Source organism: Genypterus blacodes, unplaced genomic scaffold (assembly GCF_046128005.1).
Source record: "Genypterus blacodes isolate CSIRO-AG114 ecotype Tasmania unplaced genomic scaffold, CSIRO-AGI_Gbla_v1 ptg000185l_1, whole genome shotgun sequence".
NCBI lineage: Eukaryota > Metazoa > Chordata > Actinopteri > Ophidiiformes > Ophidiidae > Genypterus > Genypterus blacodes.
In genome coordinates, this window is record NW_027466986.1 from 1,737,240 (window position 1) to 1,759,324 (window position 22,085).

The 22,085-nt window shown below is 43.1% G+C and overlaps 3 protein-coding genes across 4 annotated transcripts in view; all 3 read left to right on the top strand.

Moving 5' to 3' along the window:
* lpgat1 (lysophosphatidylglycerol acyltransferase 1) overlaps positions 1-4,454 on the top strand; it is a 43,097-nt gene extending 38,643 nt beyond the window's left edge. Inside the window, exons 7-8 of the mRNA XM_076168043.1 lie at positions 793-899; positions 984-4,454. Coding sequence (XP_076024158.1) covers positions 793-899; positions 984-1,135 — 259 coding nt within the window. The 3' untranslated portion in view covers positions 1,136-4,454. The remainder of the gene's footprint in view (positions 1-792; positions 900-983) is intronic.
* Positions 4,455-5,894: 1,440 nt separating this feature from the next.
* Positions 5,895-15,652, top strand: nek2 (NIMA-related kinase 2). 2 transcript variants are annotated; one of them, XM_076168042.1, is made up of 9 exons: positions 5,895-6,729; positions 11,553-11,770; positions 11,923-12,163; positions 12,511-12,593; positions 12,688-12,814; positions 12,910-13,129; positions 13,784-13,838; positions 13,929-14,002; positions 14,286-15,652. In XM_076168042.1, exons 1-9 carry the CDS (start codon positions 6,727-6,729, stop codon positions 14,492-14,494), a joined length of 1,230 nt encoding a protein of 409 aa, XP_076024157.1. In that variant the 5' UTR covers positions 5,895-6,726; the 3' UTR covers positions 14,495-15,652. The 2 variants fall into 2 exon arrangements, with proteins under 2 accessions (XP_076024157.1, XP_076024156.1); XM_076168041.1 differs by lacking the exon at positions 5,895-6,729 and adding an exon at positions 11,071-11,326.
* Positions 15,653-16,266: 614 nt separating this feature from the next.
* On the top strand, positions 16,267-20,911 carry slc30a1a (solute carrier family 30 member 1a). Its single transcript, XM_076168048.1, has 2 exons — positions 16,267-17,211; positions 18,601-20,911. The coding sequence occupies exons 1-2, from the start codon at positions 16,638-16,640 to the stop codon at positions 19,485-19,487; spliced, it is 1,461 nt and encodes a 486-aa protein (XP_076024163.1). The 5' UTR covers positions 16,267-16,637; the 3' UTR covers positions 19,488-20,911.
* Positions 20,912-22,085: the final 1,174 nt, after the last annotated feature.

Genomic DNA, 22,085 nt, shown 5'->3' on the forward strand with positions numbered 1-22,085 from the left:
CTCCTCCTCCTCCTCCTCCTCCTCCCTGTGCCACACTGACAAGCCTGCCCCAGTGTCACTAATCACCAGGGGCAAAAGTATGTGTGTGTCGTGTGATGAAAATGTTTATGAACAACAGAGAGAACACAGCTGGAATGTTCATTTCAATTTATGACATTGATGTTAGCTAGCTTCCCATGTTTTGGTTCTGATCATGACCTGGGAACATAAATTTGCTCTCTCCTGGGCTTATGAACAAATCATATGTTGATATATGTGTTGAGGCGTCTTCTTCTGATGCAATGCAATGCAGCAGCACTGTTTCCATTGATTGTTTCGTGCAAAACATAGGTGACATATGAAGTCGACAAAGTGACGGATTGGAAGTATTTTAGCAGCTCTCAGGATATGATTCATTATATCCTTCAATCCGTGCTTCTTTTGGTAAGATCACTCAGCCAACGCTTCATCACATCAACCTTACCAGAGCTGTTAATAATGGTTGATTACACGTCTGCAAATTACGTATTTTAAGAAAACCAAGTAAGAGAGCAAACAGTTTTTTCCATTACGCATTTTTCAATTCACAACCTCAAATTGCACTAAACCAGGGGAAACATGGCCTGTGAGGTCAAACACTGCCTCAGAAGAAATACAAGACTTCTTACGCGAGCTTGCCCACTAATGACATCATTACAAGCTGAAGGTAGAGCGAGCACCCGGGGTCGTTGTAATGAAGTGAACGAGGCATCACACATGAATGCTGAACAAGACTTGGCTAATAGTTTGTACCGTCCGCTGTGTTCTCCTCAGGGTGTATCCTATAAAAGAGGTCCCTGTGGAGGCCGAGCCCCTGACTGACTGGCTCTATCAGAGGTTTGTGGAGAAAGAGGAGCTGCTGACCCACTTTTACAACACAGGTCTGTCTCACTCCATCATCACTGACTAACAGAGACCACTAAGAGCAAAATGTTGACCAGTTTTGTTTTTGTATCCTTCAACAGGAGTCTTCCCTCCTCTAAAAGGCTTTAAGGAGGCAGCTTCCCGAGAGATGACCCTTGACCCCGTGTGGTTGTGCATTATCCAGATATTTGCTTTTGCCTCTGGCTACATGTGGTACAGCGTCCTACAGTACCTCTACTGCTGTTTGTTTTGAGAGCGCTGATGAGGCGAGAGTCTTTGTCGGACCACTGGAAAAGCCTCAGGATCAGGCAGCGTGTTTGGCCAGGTGTCGTACTCGCCCCCGCGATGGATGAATGTACATTCATAAAGTGAAAAGACTTGACCCGAAAAAAAATCATATGAAGTACACAGATTACTCATTCAGTATGAACCCGATCATATTCACCGTTATAGTAACTTGCACACACTCTAACACAACACACTCGCTCCAGCAGCCCTGCAGAATAATCATACTCTCGCACTCATCGTTTCGATGTTTACACGTCCTCATATTCGTAGACTTGCGTTACTTTTTATTCAGAAATAACGAACGAGGCTCAGGACTCCACCAGAAGTTCTTCTGGACTAGACTCTCTGCCCCCCACCCACCTGTGGGCTTTAGCCGTAGTAGTTTTACAGTGTGTATGTACGGTGCGTGTGTGAGTGCATAGAAGCATTATGTCTGCCCTTATTCTTCCTGGCCAGATTTGATGGTCCTCTCTGGACCTGCTGATGAGCCTGCTGGCTCCTTCCAGAGCAAGTGGCTGTGTGAGAAACAACACTGGAGACTGACATCCGGCCTCTCTTCTGGCCGTCATTGCACTAAGTATCCATACTGCCCCTGCTCCAGGAATTATTCCTGAATGGAAGCTGTCAATGTTTTGATTTCTTCTGGTTCTCTTCCTATAACCTTGTATCTCTACAGCAGCAGCCATGGTGTTTGATGTTGATGTCTTTTGTTATGTGTCTGCCTGTGTGCCATGGCAGCAATCGGAGCTCACAGAGAAACTAGGATGGTGTTTACATGTGCAGCCCTGCTGAAGGCCTACATGGACGCTGGTTATGACGCGGGGCTGCAGTGAGGATGGCTTCCTGTCTGACTGAGGTACAAGCAAGGAAAAGCTGGAAACATCCTGAGCTGCAGATAGAAGATCAGTAGGACGTAGGGTGAGAATTGCAGTCCAGTCACCCGGAAACTCCCTTGACTTGGATTCCTAACTCCTTCCTCACCCTCTGCTCTTCATCTGTACACACAGTAACACACGTGGACACACACGTACAGAGTCACGTGCAGCTACACAAAGAAGAGCAGACCTCTATCTCATGAATCTCAGCAGGCCAGACTGAGAAGACAGACTCATATTTCCCAATCCGACTACATAGTTTAACAAATATTTTAAGCCATATGCTTAGTGTTGTTGGGGTGGGAAATGACCAGGAAAACATACAGATTTTTATAGAAGGCTACCCTAATGTTCAGCATTCTAAAATACAGATTTTGGCTTACAGAACTCTAGGTGTCATTACTGTAAATTTACAGCATAACCTGCCTAAGTGAGCGTGTCTGGTTGTCTATTTTTTTGTCATTTTTGATAGATATGATTCATGTCATTTTGCTCTGTGATGTCAGAGTTTGGCGGCAATTCATCACAAGTGGTCAAATTTGAGTTGATTTTAATTTTGAAAGACAAACCGTCGTCCTCCTGTCACGGTGCGTTTAATCTTGTACATAACGAAGCTGAGCAAGAACTGTGTTTCCCGGGAAGGACTGCAGCATTCCCTTTGGTCCGTAAATGTTTCAGATCATTTTAGTTTAAAAAAAAATGAATGTTTTAAAATAAAAAAAGAAAGCAACGATTTTCCCTTCCCTTCTCAGTGTTACCCTGAACCTTTTGGTCCACCGGTTGTTTGCTTCATGACAGTACAGCTAGCTTCAGTAGGTCCACGTCCTGCCTCCCATGTTCTTTGCACAGTGGCACTTGGGGGGGCCCACTTTCAAACTTGTAGAAAACAGTCGGAGCAGCGTTAAGGATCCCGGGGAAAACTTTGACGCTTCAGCCTTACCTGACGTCTCTGTAAACCACATTCCCAAATCACGATGTTGGCCTGCATTCCCTCTTGACAAACACTCTGGCCTGCGTGGATCAAGCTCAAACTGGGCTCATAATGAAGGGTATCAGTTTTCACATTGGAGGCAAATTCTTCATGTAAGACATTCTGGTTGGATGAGGATAAATGAGAAGTTGAGACAGTGTGTAAAATGCAAATTCTTTTTTTACCTCCACTTAATTGGATACAGAACAAAAAGATTATTCATCTCTTGACTGATCAACTCTATTGTATTCTAAAATTGATTGCCTGCAACACCGAACAACCAACGTTGGGACAAAGGCACGTCTACCTCTGTGTGACATCACTTCTCTTTTTAACAACACTCAGCAATGACTTGGGAGCTGAGCACACTGAGGGCCAGCTGTGCAGTAATGTACTGAGCCTAGTGTGCTGGTTTGGGACGCAGATTTGACTCATTCTGCTCTAACAAACACATGTGTTGTGCCTGTATATGCATCTTCATCTTCAGGAACAGCAGCATCTACCGAATCATAAACTTATTCTTTTTATTAATTATTTCCTCTCCTGTACTTCTGGTGACTCCTGTTGCATGGATTGTTTGAGTAATAGACGCTCAAATTTGGTTTGTAGCTGCTGAAGTTGCTCCTTGTCTAAAGTTTTGATAATTTTTTTACTCATTGATTAGTATTTAGATTTCAATGTCACTGAATTTTAGATTGTATGTTGCTCCAAAATGCACCCATACTCCTCAGCATGAACGATGCCGTCTCAGATGTGCACGTTACTAACACTCCCATACCAGGACGGACGCTGGCTTTTAAACTATGCGTTGGTAACAATCAAGAAGAACATGACATCCGTCCAAAAACAACAACACGTTTCCTCTGTGCATCAGTCCATTTCAGGTACGATCCAACCCAGAGAAGTTTCTGGATGTTGTTGATATATGGCTCCCGCTTTGTGTTGTACAGTCTTAACTTACATTTGTAGATGGAGCAATAAATTGTGTTTACTGAGGACAGTTTTCTAAAGTATTCCTGAGCCCATGTGGTGATATCCATCACAAAAGCATTCCGGCTAGAAGATCAGAAGCATTCTGTGGTGGTTTTGGGCCTTGACCTTTTATGACCTCATGCACAGAGATTTCCCCAGATTCTCTGAATCACTTAATGATATTACGGACTATAAGATGCTGAAATCTCCAAATCCCTTGCAGTCATGCTGTGAGAAATGTTGTTAACCTGTTGGCACATTTTGGGGGCAACTTGGATGGTGAAGCATCAGTCTTTGATTCTGGTCTCCTCATATCCAAGTGTTGTTGAGCAAGAGACTGAACCCCTAACTGCTCCTGATATGCTGTAAGGTGTGTTTGTGTGTGTTTGCCATATTTTCTCATGCAGTTTTATGCAGGGTGGTGAACTGTCCTCGATCATACGCTCAAATAATCAAGCCTTCATGGAGTTGATCATTAAAAACAGGACAAATACAAGAGAGTTTAACTTAACTATAGGTAAAAGAGAATTTCAAAAAGCTTTCTGAATTTTTAATGTACACACTGTCTCAACGTTTTTGGTATTGGGGTTTGTGAGTTGATGTATGAAGGTGCGTTTGAGTCGTGGCTACCCTCCTGTGGTCGTAGCTGTGTGTGAAAAGCAAAAAAGGGCTACCAGCCTGGGGAGGAGAAGCCATGTGATCCCAGACGTAGTGTCATCCTGAGGCCCTTCACATTCCCATCCACTGTGAGAGTGTCGTCAGATAAACCGCCATCTCTCTTTCCTTTCAGTTTTTTGACCATCTTTCCAAAGAAGGCAGGGAAAAAATGTTTTTCCTAGATGTGGTTTTAGGAAATAAACACAATAGCAATTTAAACAAATTATACTAGAACTGTCTGTAATTTTCCATTTTGTACTTCTCCTTTAATTCTTAGCTACACAGCCATTTTACAACACAAAAACTTGCTGGAATAAAACATCATAAAGTTCCTACCTGTGTGTTTTGCTATTTTTTAAATACCACATACACTCAATATAAATCATGCAATGTAGTATTATATCTTAACACCACAAACATCAGTCTCATTCAATGCATCTCTCTTACAGTTTTGATTTATAAATGCAATATATGAGGTGAAACTCTAGGAACAAGCAGGTAAGAGTCGATTCATCCACTGCTCTGGGTCACACAGGCAGACGACCAAAGGCCAGAAGCAGAATACACTGGAAAGATTTCTTTATATCCCACCTGGCCAGGGGAAAGCCTTGGGATCCCTCAGGAAGAGCTGGAGGACATGTCCAGGGAAAGGGACATCTGGACCTACTGAGCTGAACCTGCTGCCTCAGCAACCCTGCAGCACATCAAGTGGTGGATGGATGCAGAGTAGATGCAAATAAGTACAATCATGTAATAAATGTTCAAGTAGCTTTTGCTTTAACAAAATGTCATGATCTTCAGAGCACTGATGTTCTTTGGAAGATGTAGCATTCTTGAGATATTGACCCTTCACTTCCTGGGTCCATAGGCCTTTGGACGGCTGTGTGTTTTAGTGTAGATGTCCGCTTCCCTTAGTACTCACCTGGAGATGAGCTCCAGGTGTTTGCCTACTTCTGTACTTTTTTTGTGATTTAAGCCGTGATGTCAGTGTGGTACATCCACAGCTGTGGGGTCAGGAGTGTCTGCAGACAGCAGATGTATCTGAACACAGGGGCTCAGCTAGATGGGTGGGTAGGTGTGGGAGGGGGAAATACGCTCACTGGACCCCTGCTTTGACAAAGCATAAGTTTCTATCTGTGAAGGTTCATCTATGGCAGACAGAAGACATTTCACCGTTCATGTCAAAGGCTTCTTCAGGTGTAATGGCTGTGTGAGAGGGCGACATCATCCCACCAGTGCCGGTCCGTGGGTCATTTGGTACAGGGCCGCACAGAAAAAATAAATAACTCACATTATTTCCGTTTTATTTATTATCTGAGTCTGAACGATGTTTTATTTTGAAAAATGACCGGATTCTCTCCGTTACATCGGTCTATGACGCTTGCCTCGGTCACATGATTACGTTACCGCTAAAAAATAAACCCACAAGCTAGCAAAATGAGTAAAAAACAAATGTCTCTGGAAAAGAGTTTCTTTGCGAAGGGGAAAGGGCCCAGTGAGGAGACGGAAGAAGATCCTACGACTTCCAAGAAAAAGAACGCTGCATTTAACAGACAATACCAGGAGTCCTACTTGAAATATGGATTTATCGTGACAGGTGATTTCCGCGCACCAAGCCCGCTCTGCATAATATGTGGCAACCGGCTCTCTAATGAGGCAATGAAGCCTTCAAAACTGCTTCGCCTCTTGCAGACCAACCACCCTGCATTAAAAGACAAGCCTTTTGAGTGTTTTGAGGAAAAAAAAGTGTGAACAAAGGGACATAAGCAATTACTGAGGGCCACCACATCCACAAGTGCGAGTGCACTGAGAGCATCATACTTGGTGGCTAACCGTATTGCTAAGAAGCCATTCACAACTCTGCCGGTGTTCTGGATTGAAATCATGGCAGAATACCCTGAGATCCTGTTGCCATTTCCGACATCCCATGTGTGTGAGGCGGGGTTTTCTGCAGGGACAGCAACCAAAACAAAATTACGGAGTTGACTGGACATAAGCAACACATCATTGTCTCCCATTAGCCCTAGATGGGACCGCATCGTTACAGAGAAACAGGCTCAGGGCTCCCACTGACTCAGCGTTATGGTGAGTTGTATTTTTCATGCACTTTATATTTGTTTTTGTGGTGTATCTTATTTTGAAGGCATGTTTAAACGTTACCATAGCGACCAGAGAGCGGTGGGGGCAGAGAGGATGTTACTCATGTTATGTTGTTGGCGCGATGTTACGAGAACGCTGCTAATAAAGTTGCGAGTACACATTGGATTCACGTTTATTATTATTTAAAAAAAATACCCCAGTTTTTATGCCGGTCGTATCATTTTATTTCGTTATATATATCCGCCACACCTTAAAGGCCGGCCCGTGAAAATATTGTCTGATATTAAACCGGTCCGTGGCGCAAAAAAGGTTGGGGACCTCAAACTTTTTAGTTTCAGGTACCACCTCAGAAAATATTTGGCTTGTGTTTAGATGAGACTTTATTTACACTTGTAGACCAAATTAGATCAAAGGTCATTTGTACCACTTAATGTTGTGGAAAATAATGCTGTTTGTGTGTGTGTGTAGCATTTAAATCATCAATCATCAAGCATTTATGTTCTTAATGTGTTTAATTAAGCATTCCGAAGATTCAAATCCTACAGTGTGGTTATACAAAATATGATGTGTGTCTGGGTCGCCTTCACCTTTCTGTGGATAAACATAGAGATGTTGAGGCTTCCATTTGTGCATGTTGTCAAATACTCCACCTGTTTCTCTGTCCCGTATAAGAATCCATGTCTGCATTGTATCATCGTCTTTTCTGTCTAGCAACCAGATCTGACCCACTGCAGTGTAAAGAAATGAATATATTCATCCGTTTATTTCTGAGTCCTCTCGATTGTCTTACGTAAGAACTAGAATTTCCCCCACATTTAGAATGAACCCACACATGTATATGGGGGTTAGATTTCACGTCCATGTAAGTTAGTTAACATGATTACTTAAAAGGTTCTGAGGCACTTTTTATGAAACCTGATGGGCAGGATGATCCAGTGAAGAACCCATGAATACCTTCTTTGTGTACAAGCCAGCAGTCAGGAGGAAGACATCCGGCTCAACCATCATAATGTCGACAATGGACTAACATTCATGAAAGCCTGCAAAGTCTGCAATCATTCTGCTGGTCAAACTGGTGACTTGTTGTGAAACATATCTGGAAGGAATGTGTGAAGACAATACCTCAAGTCATTGTTTTGAACTCTGGCCGTCGATATAACATAGAAAGAAAAGGGGTAGAAGTAATCAAATTGGAATTTCATAAAACCCCACCAAAAGATATCTATATATATGTAATGTTAAGTTCAACACAAGTAAAGTTATATTTGCAGTAAAACATTCTTTAGTATCATATGTAGTTAGTATGGACGATGTTTCCTAAACCTTTTACTGACAATTAATATCTCTTTACTTTTATCTGGAGTTGTGTCATGATTTAGAGCCTGACTGATGAGTTCATTTGAGCAGGATGAATCCATCAACCTTCTTTCCTCAACTCTGCCCACATTCACCCAGTACGTTATATGCTGTTCACCAGAGACAATAAAACACTGGATGCCAACACCAAGGAGGCATATACTGTAATTGATCACCCCTTCCTCCCCTGGGAAGATCTGACCAGAACCTGGTTCATCTCCTGCCTGTGTACACACCTCTTGTATGTTACACGCATGGTGAAGAAATGGTCTGCAAAGGCTGAAGAGGCACTGAAGGACTGTTTCGACACAACTGTGTGGGAAGAGCTCAGGGATTCTCATGTGGAAGACATTGACAGCCTCACTGGCTGCATTACAGACTCTATAAACTTCTGTGTGGAGAACATCTTACCATGAAAGACACTACGGTGCTTCTCCAACTACAAACCTTTCATTACGCTTGACATAAAGGCTCTGCTGAAGGACAAGAAGAGGACGTTTTTGTCAGGTAACAGGGAGGAGTTGAGAACTGTGCAGAGGGAACTGAGGTGGAAGATCGGTCAGGGTAAGAACACTTACAGGAAGATGGAGGACCAGCTGCAGCAGAACCACCTGTGCAGTAGACAATTACTAGAGTTTTAACCTTTTCAGATAGAATAATGCATGTTGAAATTAATTCAGAGATATAAGTCAAAGTTATTGTTTAAAGGAATGTTGCTTTTATTTCACATCTTTTGTTTAACATGTTTGTATTCATGTTCATTAGTTTCCTTCATTTGAATGTGTTTAAACATTTCATGAATAGTGAATTTTGGATATACAAGATTCGATCAAAGGGCATTTCGCATCTGTGGTAAATTAAGGTACAACAGGACAAAGAACTCAACGGTCTGGTGCCAAAAGGCCCTCAGCCCAGCCTATGACAGGCCCTGGTCTGAGACAAGATAGATTCCTTAGTTTTAGTCTTTCCTTAGTTATATTCTGTCTGCATTTTAGTTTTTATTATTATTTTTTTTTTTTTTTACTATTCTTGCTCACAATTTTGTAGTTACTTAAATTTCTTTCCAAGTAAGCACCGTACTTTTAATTTTCTTTGCACCTAGTAACTCAAAGTTCTGTTTCGTTTCAGCCGGCGAGAGTATTTTTGATAGTTATTACGTCAAATGTTTTAATTTCTTGTAACTCAGAGCCTGAAATACCGACCTGAAAGACTTTCTGAGATCTCAAACTGCTGCATAAAGATCCTGCCATAGGGATTTCCAACTGAGTTCTCTCAACCAATTTGGGCAGCCCTCAGATCAGTGGTGAAGAACTCACTCAAACCTATCGTCTGGCTTTGCCCTCATATAGGCAATGATTTGCATGAAATTCCTCCAGAAACCAGGGATGGGGAACCTTTTTCCCATCGAGGGCTATTTTGATGAATAAAGTTTTGTTCAAATTATTGAACAAAACTTTTGTAAAGTAGGGAAATGGAAATAGGCACATCAACAAAATGATGTATGAAGCATTTTCCAACATTCAAGTTTCCCATATAAAAAAAACTATTTCATTCAATTTCGTGGTAGTAGATTAATATAGTACCCAAGCCTCACCAAACATCACCGAGGGCTATTGACTCTTTGCTTTGGCGCTACCCTGTGGCAATATGCACTATGTACATGACAAATAGCCGTTTGAGACATTGTATGTGATATTGGGCTATAGAAATTGTGGACTTGATTTGACAAAGGCTACAGATATATACATGTTTATATTAACAACAAAACATGCCAAAGGACTTAACTAGATCAACTATGAATAAAAAAGATTTCAGCTCATGAAACATGGTTAAGGGAAACATCTTGTAACAGTAACAGATGTTTTAACCAAAACTTTCAACTATTGACGTAATGTACCAATTCATTAATAATGTCAACTCAGGAAAACATTTTGTCTTTGTTTCATCCGTTTGACTATGTTTGTGTGATTTTATAAATGATAACCAAAGATTCTACCACTCAGTACCAATCAAGCCCAATCACCGCAACTGCATTATGACAACTACATTTTTTGAGTATTCTGTTTCTATTTTGCATTATATTACTGTATACTGAATTTAATTTTTGGTAAATTTTCATTTTTTTTTTTTTTTGTTTCTTGTTGGGCATTGAACGCTTATAGTCTGCACTCACTTTGCTTGTCTATACTATCTTTACTTCTGGGCCCATGCAGCTGTAGCACCTTTACTGATCCCAAATAGTTATGTAGAAGTAATTTCTGTGATCTTTGAAATCAAATAGAATAAAGCATTTCTCGTGTTATTTAAAATGGTGAATACGCATGATAATGAACTACAACTATAATGATTCACAAATTTATACAACTGGGAAAGGCATTTCATTGTGCTTTTGTATAACTGCAAAACGACAGAGAGACGTATGACGGCGCCGACACCGGCAAGTGCGCCGGCACCGGCACTCACACTATCACGCACTTATCTTCTTTTACTTTTAAAAATCTCTCTGTCTCAGTAGAGATTATTGCTAGGGATGGAAGTTTTGATGCGGTGCACTTGACTTTCTCTACTTGACTTTTGTAGCTAACCACAATGCTATTTGTCTGTAACGCCTATTTCTTTTATTAATTTTTAATCATTATGTTTTTTACATTTCATGATGAGGGGGCACTGCCATCACCTAACCGCACGCCACTGGTATCGGTAATATCTCCAAATATATCTGAACAAAACTTAAGCTTCTGCTGTGACCAAACCTTTCTCAATACACTTTGATTACACGGTGCGATTTGGCGTCACCCTGCGACGATCTATACACGCAACTACCCGCGCTACTCTCGCGGTAATTCAGGCGCTTAGCAACCTCACACTTTTGGCCAATCAGACGTCGCCATAGATGTAGCCAGAAGGCCAATCATGATCAAGGATTTAAGCACCAGTTTAAATCGAGAGGAATCGCTTCCTGTGTTGTTATCGGCGACAAGCGAGTAAACTAGCAATACGCATACGGTAAACTGGGGCGTTTGTAGGTTGGTTTTGTCGTGAACTAAGAGATTTTAAGCAGAAATAGCAGCTGCCTTAAGCTCTCGAGTCTATGCTACCGTAAACATAGCTAGACTGCGTTAAATCCACTATGCCGTCCTGTGTTGAGGATTACGAAGTTTTGTATACCATAGGCTCTGGTTCTTATGGAAGATGCCAAAAAATAAGGCGGAAATCTGATGGCAAGGTGAGTAACAAGTGTGTGTGTGTGTGTGTGTGTGTGTGTGTGTGTGTGTGTGTGTGTGTGTGTGTGTTCTCTTGTCTCACAGGTTCTTGTGGAAGCCTAATATAAATAAAATTGAATTGATTGGAACCTGCTGTAACCACTAGCAATGTTCTTTATGAAACCTGTGTGTGCAAGGTAAAATGTAAACCCTAAGAATGTTCAGAGAAACCCACTTTGTGTTGGTCAGATCCTCGTGTGGAAAGAGCTGGACTATGGCACCATGGCAGAGAGTGAGAAGCAGATGCTGGTGTCGGAGGTCAACCTGCTGAGGGACTTAAAGCACTCAAACATCGTGAGATACTACGACCGCATCATCGACCGCAGTAACTCTACGCTGTACATAGTGATGGAGTACTGCGAGGGAGGGGATCTCTCCAGCCTCATCACCAAATGCATCAAGGAAAGGTGTAACTTGGCTACTATACTGTAGATAGGATAAGTAGGATGCAGGGTAAATGTGGGGTTTGGGTTCCGAAATTAGTGTGTACCAGTATGTTTCCATAAATGTGTACATATCCTTCACGTTCTCTATTCACTATGTATTTGACCGATGTCAGGCGTTATCTGGAGGAGCAGTTCATCGTGAGAGTCATGACACAGCTCACCTTAGCCCTGAAAGAGTGTCACAGACGGAGCGACGGCAGGGCCACTGTGCTCCATCGAGACCTCAAACCAGCCAACATCTTTCTCGACGTCAAACAGAATGTGAAGCTCGGTGACTTCGGCCTTGCCAGGATCCTTAACCATGACACCAGTTTTGCAAAGACTTTTGTTGGAACGCCTTACTACATGTCTCCTGTGAGTCATCCATCCTGCCCAGCTGTGCAGATTTCTATTCCCTTAAACAACCGACTGATTTGTATGGAATGTTTCCAATATGCAGATTCAGATCTCGATCTCTGCAAGCATTTATCCTACTCAGTCATGCATACAGGGTGAACAATAGTGTTATTCTGTCTCATCTTTATGGCTCAATCACATTTCTGCCTTAGTGACCACATGTACACGTCTCAATGTATGACATCATGTACGGAGTGAATATTTCTCACTTGGCTTAGGTAAAAGAATAGTGGCTAGAATATTTTTCTGCAGTTTTTGTGTTCCGATTTGAGGATGAATGACCCTCTCACTCTCTTTTCTTTCAGGAGCAAATGAACCGGATGTCTTACAATGAGAAGTCAGATATTTGGTCACTTGGCTGTTTGCTGTATGAGCTCTGTGCTTTATGGTGAGTTTTACGGCTCCTCTGTGTGAGATCATTTGTCTTGGATTCACCCACTGCAGACCTGATCTACAGTATTTGCTGCATTTCTCCTTTGTAGTCCTCCGTTTACTGCTTACAACCAGAAAGAGCTGGCAGAGAGGATCAGAGAGGGGAAATTCAGAAGAATCCCGTACAGATACTCTGATGACCTGAATCATCTGCTCAGCAAAATGCTGCACTTGAAGGTTCAAATGCATTATTATATTATTATAACACTGCTGCTGTGACAGACAGTCACCTGGACACAAACATTAGCTGGGTTGGGTTGCTCTGTTTCCAGGACTACCTGAGGCCTTCTGTGGAGTCCATTCTGGAGAGCAGCCTGTTGGCTGATGTTGTTGTGGAGGAGCAGAAGAGGGCTCAGCTGAGAGTCAGGAGGTCTGCTGAGCTACACAAGCACCCTGAACCGCCCCCTCCCTCTGCTGCACAGCTCAAACTCAGGGAACAGGGTCTGCGGGACAGAGAGAAGGCCCTCAAGGAGCGCGAGGAGAGGCTCGAGCGTGAGTGTCCACTGCTCCACACACACACCTCCACTTTACATGCACACCAACTCTACAGTTGCCTGACTAATGAGGATGAAATGGCACAAACCTTAATGCAGCTCATTGTCAGCCAGAGCCAAAGCCAGTGCAAATTAGTTTCAGATGAAGGACTAATGACTGCGGAGTGTAAATTGAGTATTGTATCTGTCTCATAAAGAGATGCTGTATCTAGGGTTTCTGTACGTTTGTATGTCCTGTCACATGACATGCTGTGACATCATTCATGAGTCCCACAGTAGTGTGTCAATGATGTCATTAATAACTGAAACATCATTCATGAAGATGCCATCCATTCACACCTCATCTCCCACTTCTATCGTTTGCATAATTTGTTTATCGCAAATAAAACCTAAACTAAAACTGCAAATGCCATGTAATGTTTCTGCCATGTTCCTGTAGTTTGGAGGAATGGTAATCGTTGCAACTCTGAATGAACACATATGTGTACACACATGCGCTCTCCAATTATAGTAGTAAGTAAGATATGATGAGATGAAGCTACCTGATGAAGAGCATGTGAAATGGTCAGGTGTGTTCAGTTTGCTGCATCCAGATGGTTCCCTGCTTTCAAAATACTTACATATATGTGAATGTATGAAATCGTCATTTCAGAACGAGAGCAGGAACTCGGTGTACGTGAAAGACTATCCAACGAGAAGCTTGTAAGGTAAATGAAACTAGGATGAGGAATGAAACAATCCAGGGATCTCATATAGTTGAATCTGATGTTTTTTTTTAACCCTTAATATATTTTCAGAGCGGAGAGTTTATTGAAGAATTACAAGCTGCTCCAGCACCAGTGGGTCCTGGCACCGTCATACAAAGACTCAGGTATGAGAGCTGGACTGAGACATCTGGACATCCTGAACACAGACAAGAAGTGAACTATGTGTTTGAATGTATTTATGTTTGCAAACCACACACTGTATTTATCAATTTATATCATGTAAATAAAGTTTTTTTTTTTTTTTTTAAATGTGTATTAATAAATCATTAACTAAAAAGTAGGTGGTACTAAAAAAAAGTACCACCCACTTAAAAAGAGTACTATAAAAAACTTTCTAGTACTTTTCTAATAATTCTGAAAATGTAACTCGTCCCTGTTTGACCCCAGATCTGCTGGAGGACCTTTCTCCTGGGAAGAAGAGGGTCCACTTTGCTGGGGAGGGGAAGGAGAACCAGCAGCCGTGTAGCAGACACGCTCTAAACTCCCGTGAGGAGATCCAAAGGAGGCTACAGGAAGCCAAAGTCCGAGCCCAAACCCTGGGCCTGGTGGAGAAGGCCTGTCAGCTCCAGAGCCGGCAGATCCTCGCCCTCCGCTGATCTCTCACACGCACGCACACACACACGATGATTGTTATGGTGACTTAATGTGAAAGCTGCTGAAGGACAGTCTTGAAAACTGTGCTGAATTAAGCTCAGTTTATCTCTGATCATTTAGTGTTGAAGGCTAAACGGTCGAGCCGGTTGTATTTGCTGTTTATTTAATGCTTGGTCTAGTTTTAAGTTAAATATTGTAGTTGGGCTCTAAGCGTTAATGTGCAGATTTATTCATATTAAAGGAAGCCATTGTGACTGTTGTAATTGTACATAGACTCCCCAAAGGATTCATTTACTACCTACTTCACAATAACTGTTGACACTTGATATAATCAGTTACAGTCTGTTAATTTAGATGACGGGAAGGAATTGCACTCAAAGAGGCTGCCTTGCCACTGACAATGATTCTGTTAGCCTCAGCAACAGCTCCTGGACCAGATCACTTCTGTATAACAGATCCTCACCCTGATTATTTCACCTCCAAGTTGCAGATAACCAAAGAAAAGCCACTATGACATCATTCCCCTTCATCTACTCATAATCTTCCCTAACCCAACACACTCCTTGTTCCTAAGTCAGAACTGACATTCGGCAGTTGTAATAATGTTAAGTTAGACTAAAACTTAAACTTAGACTTCCTTTTATTGTCATCGCACAAAAAACACAACAGTGAGTCTTGACAACAAAATGTTGTTGCTTGGCTTCCGGCCTAACAGCGCTAAAACTTTCCCTTTACAACAATAAATAAATATGTATGTAATAAAATTAGAAAAAATAAAATAAAATAAAATATTGCACTGAATGTTCGGACAGACAGAAATGTAGTACAAATGTGCGAGTATTGTCCATGGGGGGGTGGTTTGGGGGTGTCATCACTGATTTATATTACAGGGTGCATTTGTTAGGGCATTTATGAAAACGGTTGAAATTGTATTCAATTTACTATCCAATTATGATTCAAAGTCATGCAGTGAACAGCAGACTGTTCAATCAAGCCGGATGGCTCACACAAGGGGTCATCACTTTCCCATCTAAATAAACTAAATACATCACTGATAAGAGCAAAACCCCTCCACCCCTTTAAGACCTCTGTCCTTCAACCAATTACAGGGATAATTAACAATGGCAATGTTATCACTAAAATAATTGGAAATCAATTAAATACTGCTGAAAAAAAGATTGATTATTAACAAGATTGAAATTATTGATCATATTACAATAACGCTATCTATATAAGCTTATTATTTCCTTAAGTTGAATAATGTACTGCATAAAGAGAAATCCACGTGTATAATACTTAACACTATGACATCTTGAAATTATAACCACAAAGTAAGATATAAGTTTAATTGTATCTCAAATAAAAACCATTTTGGATGTAGCCTGCTTGAGTTTTTTTCTAGTAGATTTCAGCAAATTGGTGAAATACAAAAACGTGGCTTTAAAAAACTACAAAAAGTTGCATTGTAAACATGATTGATTCCTTGCAAAAATGTGCCTCAATAAAGGCTTGTAACGAATATAAATTCAAGGCCGCTTTAATGAGAAGGGAAATGACGTCAACAGAGAGTTCATGAGATCATGTAAGATAGCCTCGCGAGAGTACAGGGTCTTTTTTTTAGCGTGCGTAGCAACGCTGTTGTCCGGTTAATTTTCTCCGCCTACATGTGAGAGTTGCAAATTGGAGCCAATCATTACTGAGTTGACACTGTCTCAGCCAATAAGCACAGACTAAGGCGTGGCCGTCGCTGTGCCAGTTCCGTGTGGAAAGTTTACCGGCTCGGGTGCAAAGTTTCAGCCGTCTGCAAACCGGAGCTCGTCGGTCGGGGTATCTGGACATTCCTGGTACAAACTACCGTCTACTTTTAGGTTAAAAAGCTGTAAAGGACCCAATCTCGAGATAATTTCACCGGTGTTCAGCCTGAAACATAGCCGCGTAGTGCCACTGCCGAAGGATAACAGTAGCCCGTGAAGGGGACGTTTATCTCCGACTCGTATTGTCTTGGGGCGCTCGCTAGCTTAAAGGTTAGCTTCGAATTGTGTTCATCTCGGGCGGTTACCGGATCTCACGAAGACAGAAACGGTCGAAACTTTATCCAAACTCAAGTAGAAATCTGAGTCGGCGGAGGACTGCGCGGAATAAAAAATGGCATGTGAACAGAACCGCGTCCGACTGCTATGTATGCTTTCATTGACTTTTGTGTTTTTCATCGCGGAGGTGGTGGTGAGCCGCATCACGTCGTCTCTGTCCATGCTGTCGGACTCCTTCCATATGCTGTCGGACGTCATTGCGCTTGTTGTCGCTTTGGTCGCGGTGCGGTTTGCCGAGAAAACCCACGCGACCAACAAAAACACGTTCGGTTGGATCCGGGCGGAGGTGATGGGGGCCCTGGTTAACGCCGTCTTCCTCACCGCGCTGTGCTTCACCATCGTGCTGGAGGTGATCGAGCGCTTCACTGAGCCTCGTGTGATCGAAAGTCCCCTGATGGTGGTCGGGGTGGGCGCCGCCGGGCTGCTGGTCAACCTGCTAGGGCTCTTGTTGTTCCACGGACATGCCGGCGGAGGACACGGACACTCGCACGGAGGGAAAAAGAACAAGCGGGGCAAAGCCTGCAAGTCCCATGGACCTTCAGGGAACGGAGCCTCCGGGGATGAAACCAACAAGCTGGTGGGGAATCACAGCAGCCCCGGAGAGGTCAACACCGACAGGCCGAGACACGGTGAGTGTCCGCGAGGGGGGACATTAGGCTTCACTTTAGCCGGCTACAGGCTCCTATCAAGAAGTCAATTTATAGAGCAAGTTCTCAGGCTGTACTTAAGATAAAGAACGAAGAGATAATACATCAATAAACTGTGGCAGTGTCACAAATATACTGGAGTGAATATAAACCACACATATGTTCATGTAAGCATGTTGAAATGGAGCGATATGATCACTGTGAAGGGTCTATTCTCCATTCAGTCAGACATATTGTGTCATATCTAAAGTGTCAGCACGTGACAGGCACTGAGCTTTATCTTCATTGTTAACTGTACCGATTGCGCAATCGTGCACATATATCTCTTGTGTGTGTCTGTTGTGAGGACACGCTGCCTCTGAGTCTAGTGTGTGTGTGTGCGCTCAGCATGTGTGTTCTGGCCAGTCCAACCACGGAAATGTGACCCCTGTTGTTGTTGATGTTTGCTGCATCGACAACACAGACAAGCTTCGTGTTTCACATTGACTAAAGATTAACAAAGTATGTCTTTGCCGGCTGACATGGGCTCGAGAGCCGCAAGCGGTGGTTTGCCGCCTGACGTGCGGAAGCGCAAACTGACCTGCGCCTCGCGAGCCGCAAGCGAATCTTTGCCGGCTGACGTGCGGAAGCGCAAACGGACCTGCGGCTACCAGCAGACAGCAAAGTACGAACCTCCGTGCCCCAGAGACTGTGGCAGCAGCGAGTGATAGTTCAGTGTGAGAGCTTTATCCTCCTCACACTGAAGGGTTAAATCCATACAGCACACTGTTCTAACAGCTCTGCCAGTTAGAATAAATGGAGGCCATTTCCCCGCCTCCATGCTCAGATGGCTGTTACTGGCTCATACATCAGTGTGAGGGTGGAGTGGACAGATCCAGCCACAGCTTTAGCCCAGCAGCACCTCAAGAGTGAAACATGCAGCCATTGCTCAGGTGGTGGAGCCTCCAGCGCCTGTAATTACAACCTGAAAGGCTGAAATGGGAATCAACATATCAGTGTTTTGTTGTGTTTATAATCCTCACTGAAGGGAATTTTAAACATCCATTCTGACTGAGCGGTGTGTGTGAAGCCTATAATCCAGCTCCAGTCACACTAGTCAAACGTCTTCCACACTTTAGTCCCCATAAACCCGGCTTTAGTAATGTGGCTCCATTTCCTTTCAGAGGGATATGTGCTTTAGTTATATATGATGTCAATAAATGATTGAACAAGCAGCAGGTTCAGTTGACGTTGATTGTTTTCAGATTGACAGATTACACATATTTAGTGAAATGAAGCCTGTGGTTCTTGTATGGAGTGTTGGTCTCATTGACTTCATTAACTTTCCCTTCTTGTTCCTTATAAACTGAACTTGTCTCTCTTCTTTTTCAGAAATCAGTGTTAAAGACAGTACAGAGGTGCAGATGAACGGCAACACCCTGAATGACGACCTGGAGCATGACCATAGCTCCGCCTCCCAACTCAACATGCACGGCGTCTTCCTGCACGTGCTGGGCGACGCGCTGGGCTCCGTCATCGTGGTCGTCACCGCCACCATATTCACCTTTGTGTGGCAGCCCTGCGAACCGGGCGAGCTGTGTGTTAACCCTTGCATCGACAGCCACAGCACGGACCACCAGCACATCAATCACACGCTGGTGGACATCCTGCAAGGCAACATCACGCTGAACGGCAAAGGCGTGAGCGTGGCCGGCCCCTGCTGGGTCCTGTACCTGGACCCCACGCTCTGCGTCATCATGGTGTGTATCCTGCTGTATACCACTTACCCGCTGCTGAAGGAGTCCGCCCTCATCCTCCTCCAGACGGTGCCCAAGCACGTCGACATGCACAAACTCAACGAGCGGCTGCTGAGGCTGGACGGTGTCCTGGCAATCCACGAGCTGCACATCTGGCGGCTGGCCGGCAGCCGCATCATAGCCACCGCGCACATCAAGTGCCACGACCCCACATCCTACATGGAGGTGGCCAAACGCATCAAGGACTGCTTCCACGACGAGGGCATCCACGCCACCACCATCCAGCCGGAGTTTGTCACGTTCAGCTCGGAGTCTCCGGGCTCCAGCTGCGAGCTCTCGTGTCGGACTCAGTGTGCCCCCAAACTCTGCTGCGGCACCGCAGACAAAAAGGCCAACGCCGACAAGGTGAGCGCCACCTCGGCCCCGGAGGCCATCGACGAGATCCCCGAGGGACCCGTGCTCCCTCAGGTCCCCCTGCAATCAGAGATCGCCGTTGCGAGAGAGGTGGAGTCGTCTCTGTGAGATGTAGAGATGAAGAGCTGAACATCCACCACATCCTGCAGATCTTCACTGTCATGTGCTGGACATGGTTGTTTTTTGGCATGTAGATGAGAAATACTGGCTCTCATCAGGGCATCACGTCCCTTAGACTGTTCTCTTCAGTGAGTGCCCCCCTTTCATAGATGCAGACCACACACACACACACACACACACACACACACACACACACACACACACACACACACACACACACACACACACACACACACACACACCTCCTGTCTTACCTCCCTTTAAATCCTCGTTTACTCTGTCACACATATCCGGTCCCTCTGTCCGGCCTGTCCTCTGCAGTTGTTGTCATGTGTTGTCCTGGCAGTGTGGTGGTGATGCATGTGGAGGTTCACTGACCTAATCTCCTCCAGGACAGGGGGAGCCTGCATGAGTGCCCCTCATTAGCACTGTGTTGTTATGCTTCATCCTCTGGTGTTTCAGTGCCAAAAGCTTCTCTGTGTAGGACTAAGTGGACTGGAGAAGCGTCCTCTCCTGCTCCAAGACAAGAAACACACACACACACACACACACACACACATACCCCCCCAACCCGCTATGTTCTTCAGTTTAGCCTCTGGACCGGTCAGCAAACAGTCTGCCTTCTGTTTTTGTGTAGGTTTTGATCAGATCTATTTTCTTAACCTCTTGCCCAAATGAGAATTGTATTGTATTGCATAATAATTTATGTATTCTAAGTTATTAGAAGTTAGTGACTGTTTCTCCCTATAGATGCTATTTGTATTGTTATGTTTGGATGATAGAAACATTTTTGCAACGTTCTGTCTGGTTTTCTGACGGACCCTCTCTATGCTGTAGTCAGTTTTTTCAAATGTGATGTTTTATATTCATTAGTTTTTCAGATTTTTTCTCTGGTCTTGACTCGAGTTGTAATCACAGTCATTAGTGGGATACAGACGTTGCTTTGGTAGAACACTAAGTGTGAGCGACCATCACAGTGTAATGAGCCCTGTACGCCACCGGTGAACCCCCTTCCTTTGTAAGAATCTATGCTGGAGAGCCTTCTGATAGCTGTTGATTTTTCTTTTTGTTTTTTTTTAAATCCTCTTGAATGTGTTGGGCACCTGGTCTGGAGCCACGCAAAGGGACTTTTACATTTCCACGACTGTTTTGCCATATTGTTTGCATGACCAAACCGAGACCCGGTGTTGGAATGTCAAGAGTTCCTCAACGAGCTCCAGTTGCTGCTTACCAGTCCGCTCTGGTATCCTTCAACAATAAGACTGAGTGACTCCCGTAGTCCGTCTGTCCTCTCCCGTCTGCTGAAGTCCGTACGGTGGCCTTCGAAACTGTAGGAAACTTCCCCCACATATATGAATGATATTGTGGATTTCTTGATACATTTTAGATTTCCCACTTCAATTTAATTTATATGCAGTCTGGAAAAAAAACGTGTTCCTTCATTTGTAATGTTTGGTCGCTTTTATTCTTTGTCTTTTGAGACTTGAGCTCTATGTGCAAATCAGAGAAAAAGTGTTGTTTTTTTGGGAGGAATTTTAGATATGACATTTCAGCCTATATGTTTTGAGATATTTACAGTACCTGTACAATGTGTCATTGTGAAATAAACACATGGCTGTTTGGTACAATGTGTTGATCTTCTTTATAGCCTGATTGTCTGTCTGCTGTATCAGACCTGAAGTTCTTTTATCTACCTTTGTTGAACACACTTATTGTAAGTCGCTTTGGATAAAAGCGTCTGCTAAATGACCGTAATGTAATGTAAATGTAATGTATCAGGAAAACACAGGAAAACAAAGTCTTTCAGCCATTAATACTGTCTGTCTTTCAAATCCTAATTATGACTGAATTTTATTATCTTCCTTCTTCTTGTAAACTCCTCACTTCTATGCACATTGAGTCTGTATTTCAGCCCCTCACAGGCTTTCAATCAGCATGGAAAACATGGAAAAGTATGTAATTGAAACATTTTTTTCCAGGTCTTTTTGGAAAATGATAAAATCCCCAAATGTTTTAAAAGTAAACACATTAAAAGTTTTAATAGAGATTCTAATTATTTTTTTCACCGCAATCAGCTCTTGTATCATTTTAGCAGAAATGTATTTTTAATGACACCAGGTTATTTTTCTGAAAAGTAGTTGAGGACAGGGTGAGCTGGGTTACGTTGTCATGGTTTTCCTGTCAGTGTTTTGGGTGCAGCAGCTCCTCTTAACCATGCAAAAGGGGGAAACAATGCACAGAAATTATTCGTGAACTTAAAGTTATTGATTAACATTCTTTTGTGCACCAACGCTTACACTTGCATAACAAGTACAGTTGACAATGTTGCAAGGGCTTTCACTTTTTTACACCACTTATGAGTCAAAAGTATTGCGTGGAATTCAACTGTCAAATAAAATGATAAGTGTGGAAAACCTTCATTCACGACTAATCAAAATATGAACTTTCTGACATTCAGACATTCAAGCCTGTGCTTTATTTACTCCAAATCAGTGAATGACTTTTGTTGCTATTAGTTTTTGATTTGGTTCCACGATGCAAACTTTCAAGCAAACCAAGATGCATTAACACAAACCATGAGAGAAG

Excerpts from the sequence above, each read along its gene's own strand:
- nek2 (XM_076168041.1), top strand. The coding sequence starts at position 11,231 with ATGCCGTCCTGTGTTGAGGATTACGAAGTTTTGTATACCATAGGCTCT. Across the intron at positions 11,327-11,552 it reads GGCGGAAATCTGATGGCAAG|ATCCTCGTGTGGAAAGAGCT; the intron begins GTGAGTAACAAG and ends TGTGTTGGTCAG. Across the intron at positions 12,164-12,510 it reads CGCCTTACTACATGTCTCCT|GAGCAAATGAACCGGATGTC; the intron begins GTGAGTCATCCA and ends CTTTTCTTTCAG.
- slc30a1a (XM_076168048.1), top strand. The coding sequence starts at position 16,638 with ATGGCATGTGAACAGAACCGCGTCCGACTGCTATGTATGCTTTCATTG. Across the intron at positions 17,212-18,600 it reads CACCGACAGGCCGAGACACG|AAATCAGTGTTAAAGACAGT; the intron begins GTGAGTGTCCGC and ends CTTCTTTTTCAG.